At 40.3% G+C, this 12,152-nt stretch overlaps 1 protein-coding gene across 6 annotated transcripts in view; it reads left to right on the forward strand.

The window, feature by feature from the left end:
* Positions 1-12,152, forward strand: part of asap1b (ArfGAP with SH3 domain, ankyrin repeat and PH domain 1b) — an 82,393-nt gene that overhangs the window by 67,575 nt on the left and 2,666 nt on the right. For 3 of the 6 annotated variants that reach the window (XM_005448978.4, XM_005448980.4, XM_005448979.4), the window contains 8 exons: positions 411-526; positions 614-681; positions 2,971-3,078; positions 5,147-5,375; positions 8,447-8,608; positions 10,373-10,451; positions 10,557-10,621; positions 10,710-11,269. In XM_005448978.4, coding sequence (XP_005449035.1) covers positions 411-526; positions 614-681; positions 2,971-3,078; positions 5,147-5,375; positions 8,447-8,608; positions 10,373-10,451; positions 10,557-10,621; positions 10,710-11,269 — 1,387 coding nt within the window. Of the gene's footprint in view, positions 1-410; positions 527-613; positions 682-2,970; positions 3,079-5,146; positions 5,376-7,862; positions 7,932-8,446; positions 8,609-10,372; positions 10,452-10,556; positions 10,622-10,709; positions 11,270-12,152 lie in introns of all 6 variants that reach the window. The other 3 variants (XM_005448982.4, XM_003439248.5, XM_005448981.4) reach the window with 2 other exon arrangements.

Raw genomic sequence — 12,152 nt, forward strand, 5'->3', positions numbered from 1 at the left:
GGGTCAAGCACTTGTTCTCTGCCTTAATTTATTCCTCTCCTTTCAATTGTTTACCCACCACTGCTCCAACTGCACACAGTCTCCACTGCTGAAGTGAGACCCCCCCATTAATTAAACCCATGTCTAGGCCTTGTCTTTTAATATTTTTTTTGTTGCCTTCATGGGAATTGCAGAAGATCTAAAGATTGCTACTGTGCCATTAGCTGTAGTTTGTAGTTTTTCTTGAATGATTTAATGTCTCACCTCTTCTCGAGACGTCTAATGTGCTGTTTCCAATCCTCTTCTTTCATGCTAAACCTCAAAATCCTGAGCAATAACATATTAACCTAAAGCTGCAGGACTGTGGAAAACACCCTCAGGCATGTGAGCTCACTGTGCGAGTCTTGTTTTTTTGTTTTTTCCTAACTCAGCGGTAACCTGGATAAGCAGACGGAGTGGGGGAACACCGCCCTGCATTACTGCTGCATGTACGAAAAGCCAGAGTGCCTCAAGTTACTCCTGAGGGGCAAGCCTGCCACCGACATCAGTGAGTCACACGCCGAGCTTCGTCCTCCAGTTAATGTCATCACCTATCAGACTCCTAACTGTTGATTGTCCGTCCTCGCCCTTTTAGCCAATCAGAACGGAGAGACGGCGCTGGATGTTGCCAGGCGACTGAGGAACACTCAGTGTGAGGAGGCAGTAAGTACAGGACCGACCAGCTGGATATCTTAGTAGATCATTAAAGGCCCAGAAACATTACACAAACTCCCCATCCTCCCCCCAAACATACACACAGCCACATACAGGGAGTTCATCAGTTACCGGGCAGTTTAGTAAGAACACTAGATGGCAGTCAGAGGTCTCTCCAGCCGCGGGCGGCAGCAGCAGCAGAGTGGAAGTAATGGTTGATATATGTTTGTTATTAACAGTCATATGAGCAAAGAAGACAGAAAAACACTTTAAATGCTGTTTGGAATCTCTGAAAAATAAACACAATTGGACAAATCTTTTATTGTTGCCTATAACAATAGATTTGTACTTAAATTATATCTGTGATTAAGATGATTCGCTATTAGCTAGAGCACATATAGACGATCTAAGTTATTGCACTTTGTGTCACACATAACAGTCATTTTGCCCTCAGATGTAATTAGTGGTAAGCCGAGGGGACTTTAGTCTATTTCACCCGCACCTTTCTCGACAGGTAGACGGTATAATAGGTGAAATCATCCTCTGTACTGACATCAAATCATTAATTTAGAGCCAGATAATGTGCAGCATGTGTGTATTTTACTAGTGCGTGCCCATGCTGCAGTTTTATTTGGTCTATTTGTGGATTTGGTAAGCTGATATTTTTAATCACACTGAGAAAAGTACAAAAAAAAGTATGGAGTTATCTTGTTTATATAAATAAACATAAATATTGGACTCGCTGTGTGATCATACAGAACAAAGTGTATTTACCCCTGTGTATGATTAAGATCATCCAGACACTGCCCACCCCCTGTGAAGTATATAATGACAAACTGGCATGCAACACTTTGTCTGAATATGCACCCATGCAGTAGAAAAGGATTTCATACGTTAGCTTTCTTTACACATTTTCACAAGTCTCTAACATCCTGGAAAAAAGCTGATTTGAAATCTCATCTCCACACCTTCACAGCGCATTTATAGTCAGCTGTTATTGATCTGACATTAAACTTGTAAATACGTTGAACTTGACTTCAAAGGCTGATTATTGATAGTGTAAATGTCACAGTTTGCAGATATGAAAAATTATATTTTTCTCTAAATAAAATGTTTTGTTGTGAAATTAATCTGACGCGATGCTTTGATGAGGTGTTGCAGGTGCTTAAACATTACAAATGGGTCATTTTTGCCTGTTGCTAGGTGGTTGCTAGGCAAAATGATGACATCATGAGAACCTGCAGGGGCCTAAGATATATCTGTGTGCCAGTTTTAGATGCTCCCAAAGAGTAAGAGTGTTATGGTAGAATTTCAGGTCTGGTGCCTCAATAAAGATGATCATTTTAATTTCAGTTATTTGTAAAAATAAATGAAAGACTGAAAAATAAATAAAAATTAAGTAAATAGAAACTATTATCTAAAAAATTCATGCTGAAGTGTTACTTCAGCTGCTTGCTACTTTTTTCCCTCGGTTTGATAAATTTGTTTAGCAGTTTTGTTGCAGTTTCATATTTCTGTGCCTTATTTTATATTTAAACAGTTTTCAAAATCCCTCATCATATTGATTCCTCACATTTACCCCTTTTACAGATAAATTTACTTCAATATTTTTCCTCCCCCCTGCTTTTTTAACATACCTTCTCCCCCTGAGTTAATACTGTATATCTGTAATATCTCCATCTCTATGCAACCTCCAGATGTTCATGTTTGTGTCTTGTGCAGAGAGCAGTTAAATCTCCAAGTCTCAGGGTTTTTTTAGTTTAACGATGAGCCAGTTTCTTTTTTTCGACTCTGTAATGAAGGGAGGGGAAACAAGACAAGAGAAAAGAAGTAAATAATAAAGCCAAATCAGCGACTGTTAGGATAATGGGTGTTATTGACTGGGTGGGCAAAGCTGTGGATGATTATTGAAGGTACGCGTGTGGGGAAGGGAGTGAGAAAAGTAAATAAAATCTTTAAAATCTTACTATTTGAGAAGAAAAAGAAATAATAATAATACACTTTTAAAACTGCTGTTGTTGTTTGTGTTGCGTTCACAAACTGGATAATTACTGCCGTCTAGAAAAGAAAGATGACTGATGCTCAGCGCTCACTGTGGCTCTGACTCAGTCTAACCTGTGACATTAGTCTCTTTGTGCTGCCTCATTATTTCTTATTGCGCTGCTTCTTCTTCCCATTCATAGGTTTTTTGGGGCTCTAATTAGCAGCCAGTTTTGATCCACCTTCTGTCTCGTAGCCGTAATGATCTGTTTGTGCAGAGCTACAGTTTGAGTTAATGGATTTCTTTGTGTGTGTCAGCTCATGCAGGCCGCAGAGGGGAAATTCAACCCGCACATCCACGTGGAGTACGAGTGGAGCCTCCGACTGGAGGAGATGGACGAGAGCGACGACGACCTCGACGATAAGGTCTGAGCACGACGCCGAATTTAATAAGGAATCTGGTTATGAGTGAGGCTGAAGGTCAGATATGACTGTTCAGATTTCCTCTGCAGCCCACTGGCTGTCTGGCTTTGTGCTTTATTGTTGTTGTTGTCGCCTCCACATCACCAAAAAAGAACTTCCCCATAGATTCATATATGCAGAGCACTGCTGTGAAGCTCATTTTAGTACATTCGTGGGTCACATGCAGATAAATTTGACCTTAAATGAGCCAGACTGATGATAATCTATGAAGAAAACACTTTTTTAGGGTTACGAAGTCTAAGTACGTTCTGAAAATGTCCACATTTCATGACCTGGATTTCAAACCTAAGGTCATTACACAGATATGTTATTGTAGTAAATCAGCATGGCTGGGTACAGTTCAGCCTAAGAAATTAATCTGTAAACTTTCCTAATTAAAAAACTGAAATTTTCTGTTAATTCAAATAAAATGTTATATTTTTCCTGTTGAATAAAATATGAAATTGTCCACTGATTAATTTATGTTGAAAACCCACCTAAATTTGTGTGTTTTTGATGGTTTCTAGTATTTACCTTTGTGTAGTTTGGCAGATCTGGAAGAAAAAGCATTCGCCGGTTCAGATCAGACTCTTTAATGACCCGGTTCTGGTCCCCGGGCGCTATGTTTGACACAAGGTTAATATAATTAGCTAAAACTAAACAAAAAACTACAACTAGATGTGAAAAAACAGTTTAGCTAAGTTAATAAAATAAAAAGTGGAATTTTAGAAAAAAATAAAAGCTAACCGAAATGGTTTTGTGAAACCGGGAAAATAAAATAAAGTTTTTGTATTTGTTAGTTTGGTAAAAACTGTAATATAATTTGCCTGATGAGGTTTGATGGACGTGTTTGAGACTGGATGTCTATAAGATTTGAAAAGGTTCTGTGTTTTTGTTGTGCTGAACACAGAAACTCATTCAAACAAAACTAAAACGAATCATTTCCACGCAATGAAAACTACTTAGAAAATACACTATTAGAATAAATCTGGTCTGACACCCTGACATAGAGGCTGAAGTTAACGGTGGATGCAGATGCGTCTTCCCTTAGAGTAGGTTAAATGCACCGTGGCGTAATGCGGCATGAGTCAGTAAAAAGGTTTAATGTGGTAGAAAAAAAAAGATAACTGAAGATTTGTAAGACTAAAAAAATGGAGAAATAAGGCGAGCTTAAGGAAATGAGACGGAGTGTAGTAATGCTGTGTCATTTGTAGGTCAGAACAAGCAGATGTCGGGCTTTTTTCGACAGGCTTTTACGCTTTAAGTAACAGCAGGTTAGCTGTAAGCTGAAAACTACTCCAGGACCATCATCAAACTGCTCTACATAAAAGCTACGTTTGTGTCGGTGATAAGCTGATATCAGCTCATAGTTCTGGCTGAGCAACATCATCTGTCAGGCTCTGCAAAGGATACCAAATGTTGTAGACTTGAGGCATTATTTTAACACTTCAGTTTGCAAGCCTGCATAGAAGAGTGACTGAAGTAGTTCATAGTGACTAAAAACCTAAAAGCAATAGTTATTTGTTATCTCTGTCTAAAAAGCATTTCAAAATAAAGTGTAAAAGCTCCCTTGAACATCGCCAAGAAAGAGGTTCAGTATTAATGATGGCATGTATATTTTAGTCAAATGTGTAATTTTTTAGTCACAGCATCAGTTCTGGAGTATTAAAGAGGAATTTTGTGATTGGTAAGTTTTTAGCCAGTGAGTATATTCTGTATAATCCTCCTTGATGACTCTTAGAATTATTAATAGTTTACAAAAAACATATTTTATTAATTATGACCTGAAACTAGCAGGTGAGCTCATAAAATCATCATGGAAATGTTTGGAAACGAGCTGAGGGGCTTTTTACCAAAAATCTAGACGTCTGCTTGTAAACAGAGGAGTCTCCACCTGCTGGCCACTGTAAAGAATGCAGGTGTAGGGCATTTCTGCATTGGCTGAAAGCTGCATCCATCTTTTATCATGTCTATGCTCAGGTTACAGTGACTGATGTCAGCTCGGTCTCATCTGTCATGTGTCCTTCTGCAGCCCAGTCCCATCAAGAAGGACCGCTCCCCGAGGCCTCAGAGCTTCTGCCACTCCTCCAGCCTCTCACCCCACGACAAGCTCTCCCTGCCGGGCTTCATCAGCCAGAGGGACAAGCAGCAGCGTCTCTCCTACAGCGCCTTTACTAACCAGATGTACAGCGCCTCCACCGACCTCAGCTCCTCCCCGGTGGCCGACGGGCCGCCGCTGCCACCCAGGAACCAGGGCAAAGGTCAGACCTAGCTGCTCCGAGCGGCTTTGAGCCTGCATCAGTTTTCCGACCGTATTCAGTTTTATCAGGCTCTAGCTTGTATAAATTCAGGAGGTCACATTCTGCTAATATCTCCTTTTGCAAATGTCAGCCTGTGATGCAAATGGTCTAAAGGTTGTATGCATGCTCTGCTGTGGCTGATAACTGTGGAGGAAAGATGGCCTGTGGAAATGACTTTATTATGTCTGTTAATGTTTGATTATTTGCAGTCAGGATAAGGTTTGTGGGAATGCTTTGTAATGACTTTAATGGAAAGTTCCTTCTTTGTGCTGTCAGTCAGTTTCCACACCCTGCAGTGGTATGCAATTTGTCAGCACACAGATCAGAGGGCGGGAAGCGGGTGTCATTAAGATTGCTTACACTGTAAACATTCAGGAAAACACGGCTGTAGCAGAGGGCAAGGTGGCAAAGGAGGATACACACTTACTTAATCGTTAGCCTGGGCACAGTATCCACAGAGTATACTGTGGGCGTGCTGTCTCTGCAATATTGGAATTAAAAATAACACTCCTCCCCCTGTGGACCTGTACTAGCTTTCTCTGAAAACACTGCATAAGCTTAACTCTGCCAGCATCCATCTTAACAGTCATTTAATCCATTGCATAGCATTCAAATCTTATTTTTCCTAAAGCAAAGGGGTGTGAAATTTCACTTGTTTCCAGTTCAAATTAACCTGTTTCTGGTTACCCTCGGCTAAGCCTGCTTTCCACAGTAGCACAACAAGCACGCAGTTTGTAAAAAGGAGAGAAATTATTACATAAAAATGTGAGACTTTGGATCAAAATGTGATATTTTTTAATACTATGGATGCTAAATTTCACACAGAAGTAGATTACAGCAGGCCTTGCTTCTCCAGCCAACACATCCTAACAGGAATTATGCAAATTTTCAGGTCCCTAAAGTCATTAGTTTCCTTAAAAATGAAATAAATTAAAGGAAAAGGGAGTTTTATCTTCTAGCATCAGTTTTTAAAGGGCAATTTTAAAAACCCATCATCTGGAAAACTACTTGAACTAAGACCTTAATTTTATTTTTTGATTTTTTTTTATTTTTTTTTAGATATCTCGTATGGTGGCTCAAAAAAAAGCTCACGTTAACACAGAGTGATGGATGAATTCCCTAAAATGTTTGGACGTCTGATCTCTGACAGCAGAGATGGAAACTAGAGTTCTCTCTCATTTTCACAATATGACTTTTTGAAGTACTCAAAAGTCATTCACCCACACAGCTCAGTTAGAGGATGTGATGTAACGCCTCTCTCCCATACAGCAGCCACAGTCTTTGGCTGTTATATGTAACTCTGAGCATATCACAGATCTAAACATTTTAGGGAGTTCAAGCAGTGCCTGTTATCGGTTTAGTAGCTGGGGGATGCCTGGCAGGAAGATTGGTGCTAATGTTACCCTTAAAGCTAATGCAGCTTTATATTAGGTATGTTTGCTCCCTTTGCTTGACAGTACAGATGAGCGTACTAAGCTATACAAACACAATTTTTCCATTCATATTCGTTTTAGCATTTTTTTCTCACATTTTTATCTTTGGAAAAGTGATGACAAATGCTCATAGGTACCAAGTATCTTCCTCTTCCCCTCTACGATCTGATATTTCTGTCAGTGTTGTCCCCAAAACATCACAATCAGAACTGACCGGTCGTGCTTTTGTACTGTCAGAGCTTTAGAGAAGCTGAGAAAACGTTCCTGCGCATGGGGAAATGTTGTTTTTGAAACCATAATCTTTGCTTAAACCCAGCTGAACTGTGTCCATTATGTCTAACAAACAGAAGATTAATAATTCCACATTTACTTTTGGTTTCCTGTTGGTCACAAATCCCAGTGTCACGGGTGAAAGTCCACCATAACCTTATCTATAATTAGCCTTTATCGCTTCAGCCACGTTGTAGTATTTTTATCCTTGATCGTCACAATATGATTGGTCAGTCGGTCCAGTGTTTATGATGCTTAGGGGACAACACCAGCGGCTGTGTCAGAGACGTCTTCTCATGTGAACTGTGCTTTGATCTTTTTAGTTCCTGTCCTCCTAAGTGTCCCTGAAGGATGAGCATTAATATTTATCACAGGTTCAGCTACCCGTAAATAACCAAAACAACACTGGAAACAAGTCATTTTATGCAAAAATAAGATTAAGAGGGAAAACGTCGTAGATGCACTGAGAATATCACGCTAACCCTTCATTGCCGGCGCTATCTCTTTCTCCCTCTCTCTCAGTGGGTGCTGAAGAGCTGGCTCCCCGGGGGCCGGCTTCACACCGTTTCTCCTCTTTTTTTTTTCTTCTTTTTTTTTGCTTTGCTTGCCACTGATAAGATTTCATCTTGTTATTTTACAGCGTGTGGGAGCAGCTCTTTTATAAGACTGACATACTGTAGATTCTCTCCCACACTCCTCATCTCGCTCTGTTTTCTTTCTCTTTTTTGTTTCTCTATTCTTTCAGCTCCACACTTGGCATTCCTTGGCTCTCATTCGCACTACGCCACACTGGCTGGCACTCGACCATACATCAGTGAATATCCTGGTTTTATGTTCTCCCTCCTTACTCGGCTGTGTGCCCCACATACAGTTATCCCTCAGTTGTTTCTTCCTTTTACAGCTCACTTTTACGGGGTGGTGGCATTTATTTAAGTGAATAACGGCACCACATAGGCAAGCTTTTCATTATTTATTGCCTATGTGATTTTTTTAAATTATATTTTCCCACCATCCATGGGCTGTAAACTCCTAACCACAGCTGATTCCGCTCTGGCTGAGCTCTCTATTAGCTGCTTTCACCCTACTCTTCTCTGTACTGGTGACCAGTGACTGCTTTGGAGTCCCAGTAGATAAAGGCAGGCGTATTTAAAAAATAAAAGTCCCTGTCCAGACACTCCTGTGTGTATTTACATGTTCAAACAATATTGTTTTACTTGCATTAACTTGTCTCCTCCTCATTATCCTCTCCTTTACCTGTTATTTTTTTTTAGTTGTTTATCTTTTTGGTGGGCTTCATCACCTCATGTGTCTTATGTATCGCTCCTCCAGCTCCTCCCCCATCCGGCCCTCCCTCTTCACTCACACCAGGAGGCAGCTCCACCCTGTCCAAGAAGAGACCACCGCCCCCCCCTCCTGGACACAAACGCACCCTGTCCGACCCACCCAGCCCACTCTCTCACAGTCCACACAGTAAAGGGGGCGTAACCGGGGGTGAGATGCAAGCACACGTTCTGTAACAGTAGGGCTGGTTTCACTCAGGCGTGTGGTTCCAGTCTGAAGATAGAAGATCACGATTCTCCAGAGAAGTTTTGTTTATTTTTTTAAGTTAATTTCACTTAGGAGAGGGTGAAAAACCAAATGGTAACTCTGTCCACTTCTAGGTTTTTCCAGAGCATTTTGAGTTTATACTCTCTCACCAAGAGATTCGTAGGTCATATATCCAACCGGAGGTAGACTCCATTGAATAATTACCACCTTAAAATGTGTTTTTAAAGCTGATAAGTGGACATAGTTTAGATTTATTTATTTTATTTTTTTTAGCGGATTTTTTTTTAGTATTTTGACTTTTGTTTATTAAGTTCCACAAACTGTTTCTTCCATTTTTGTCTCTTATGCAGTTTGAAGAGTCATCAACAGTCCCTCTACACATCCTATACATATGTGTAGAGCTGCATTTGTCGAGTAATTTGTAGTTAATATCTACTGGATGTCCAGTCCAATCCAACTTTATTTAGTAAGCACTTTTAAAAAACAGCATAGTACTTTCAATTTAAAAGACACCAATAGAATATAAAACACTTGTTTGTTTGTTGTTTTAGTTTTTAAAAAAAGGAAAGTAAATACCAGTAAAACATGAAAATAATAGAAATAAAATAATTCAAGTAAGTTTTATTTTATAGCACTAAATCACAACAGCAGTGACGTCAAGGCTCTTCATCTTATAAATATTTTAGCAAAGACCCCAACAACTCCATAATCCGATGACCCCCTTTAAGTAAACACTTGGCGATAGTGGGGAGGAAAAACTCCCTTTTAACAGGAAGAAACCTCCAGCAGAAACAGCCTCAGAGAGGCCATCTGCCCCAACAGGCTGGGGGTGATGGGAGAGCCAGTTTTTTGTCGCTGAAAGCATTAATCCACAAAAACTTAGCATTACAGTGTAGCAACAATGCTTCAACCATTTAGACTACTTAGACTCGATGTCTCCAGCTGTTCGAGTCCACATCAAAGTATAATCGTGTCTTTAGCCTCTGGTGAGAAGTTTTTCAGTTTTCTGGTGTAGCCAGATGGTACCCGGGCCAAGCTGTTGTTTACAGTAGCAGATAAATTTTAAAAAGCTAACAAAAGACAGATTTTGGTGGAGTTTAATTGATGATTCTGAAATTGTATTCCAGCGAATATGTTCAACCAAAGATCGCTAGATCCTGATTGGCCAACAACATTTGGACTACAAATTGACTACAAATGGTACCAAAAATCTGTTCTACAGAGTCTGTATGTTTAAATATATACAGAGAACTTCCATATGGTCGCATTATAAGCCATCTAATTCACTACTTTGTGAACATCCTCAAATCAGCATTCAGAATAGCTTTAAAGTGCATATTGAGACAAATATACTTATACAGCTGTGGATTTGATTTAAAAAATAATCACATTTTACATGTGGTCATATCTTTAGGGAAATTTTTACTGTTATTGGGGCTACGTTCCCATGTCTCTCACACACGCACACTCTAAACCCAACCACTAATAAAAGGATGGTATTTAGTTGCACAACAACCCGTTTCCAAATAACGAGGGGCTCATGGAAAGCTCAGCCAGATGACGCCTCCCTCATTGTTTTTTTTTGTTGTTTTTAACCATCACAGCATGTTGATTTATTTCCATATTTATATTAAATTAATCTCTTTGCCAGCGCTCCAATATGGTGTTAAATAATCTCGTATTGCCATCATCAATGTTAATTTTTAGGAAGCGACTCCACCCCTCCTCCGGTGACTAAGATGTCTCCTGTTTCCAACAAGTTTGAAGGCATTCCTCAACAGCAAAGGTATCAGACAGAAACTCTGTGTGGATGTTGAAGCCTCTTCTTTATGAAATAGGTTGTTTTTTTTTCAAATATAGTTATTTCACTTCACTGAATTTTTTTTTCTAGCTCTACTTCAAGCAACACAAAGTCTACACTTGGTCCAAGGGTTCTTCCCAAACTACCTCAAAAAGGTACAGACGTTCGTATATTTTGTGTTTTTGGTGCAAGGAGTTGAATGAAAGAAGGTATTAATGAGCCACTGTGTGGTTACCTCTCCAGTGGCATTGCGTAAGATTGACACCATACACCATCCGTCTGTGGATAAGCCTAGCCTTCCTCCAGAGGTCTTCCAGAAGTCTCCGCCGCCAGCTGAAACCCCGCAGAAGGTTCCTCTGGTGGAGAGGCCTCAGCCGGGAGACCTTCCCCCAAAACCGCAGGTGTCTGAACTCCCCCCTAAACCTGGAGACCTTCCTCCGAAGCCGCAGCTCTCTGACCTCCCTCCCAAACCTCAGCTGGGTGACCTACCACCTAAACCCCAGCTCAAAGACCTCCCTCCTAAGCCTCATCTTGCAGACATCCCCCCGAAACCTGGGTCAGTCGAGTCTGCTCCCAGAGCGCCCCACGGAGAGCCGACGCCAAGGCCTCAAATACAGCCTCCACCTCCGCCTCAAACTCATCCTCAACCACAACCTCAACCGCACCCGCAGCCTCAAGACTCACCGTCACCTAATCAGCAGGCAAATATAGGGACCCCATCTCAACAGTCTGCTGAAGACACCAACGGGACCCCTGCAGGGACCCAAGAGACACCTGTGCCCCTCCCAAGGAAGATCACAACGGTATGGACTCGCATATTCTTTCAAAGGGTTCCTCAAATACAGTACTTTTTAAAATAAAAATAACAGTGTAAACATAGAAATTTTTACGTTTTTGTATATGTACTCATATATAATATTTCAGCTATCGCGTATATAGATGTTAATCATTGCAAAAGCCCCTCCAGCATACACTTTCTTAATGCAAACAATGTTAACAATGTTAACATAATGCAAATAATGTTAACATCAACACACTACAAACTCCTGCATTCCTAAATGCCTACCAGTTTATAGTATATCAGGTAAACTTGCCATTGTTTTTGTTACAGTATAATCCAGACTGGACCTTATGTCTTTTTTTCAGATTGAAAAGTACAAAAGTTACAAACCTGCCTTAAGATCCTGGATCTCTGTGTCTGAGATCATTTGTAGTTTTAGAGTATAAATGGGTTGAATTTGTTCCCAGTGGAGACTCTCATCGACTCTGCCTCTGAGTGAAGCTGCTTTTATTTAATAAACTCAGTGAAAACACTCCTACAGATCTTTTTATCTGTTGGTAAAACCCCAGAATATACGTTTGCTCTGTCACTTCCTCTTTTTTGGTGCGAAATTTGTTGATAAACAGCATATTTGAGGTTTGTAGGCGTTTGATACAATGTGCCAGATATGATATGGACTTAATTTACAACGCCTACATTTACATATGCAAAGATATCTATTAGAGTTTGCATGAACATGAGATAAAATGTACAGCTGTGGTGTATTTTTCACTTAATCAGCTGGATTGCACTTTACAAGTATGCACTATGCCAGTACACGACTATCGGATAGAAAAGAACCACCACTTGACACCTACGCGACATGTCTTTGTAAACTGTTCCTGTCTTCAAAGGTTTGTTCAGAT

Source organism: Oreochromis niloticus, linkage group LG9, assembly GCF_001858045.2.
Source record: "Oreochromis niloticus isolate F11D_XX linkage group LG9, O_niloticus_UMD_NMBU, whole genome shotgun sequence".
NCBI lineage: Eukaryota > Metazoa > Chordata > Actinopteri > Cichliformes > Cichlidae > Oreochromis > Oreochromis niloticus.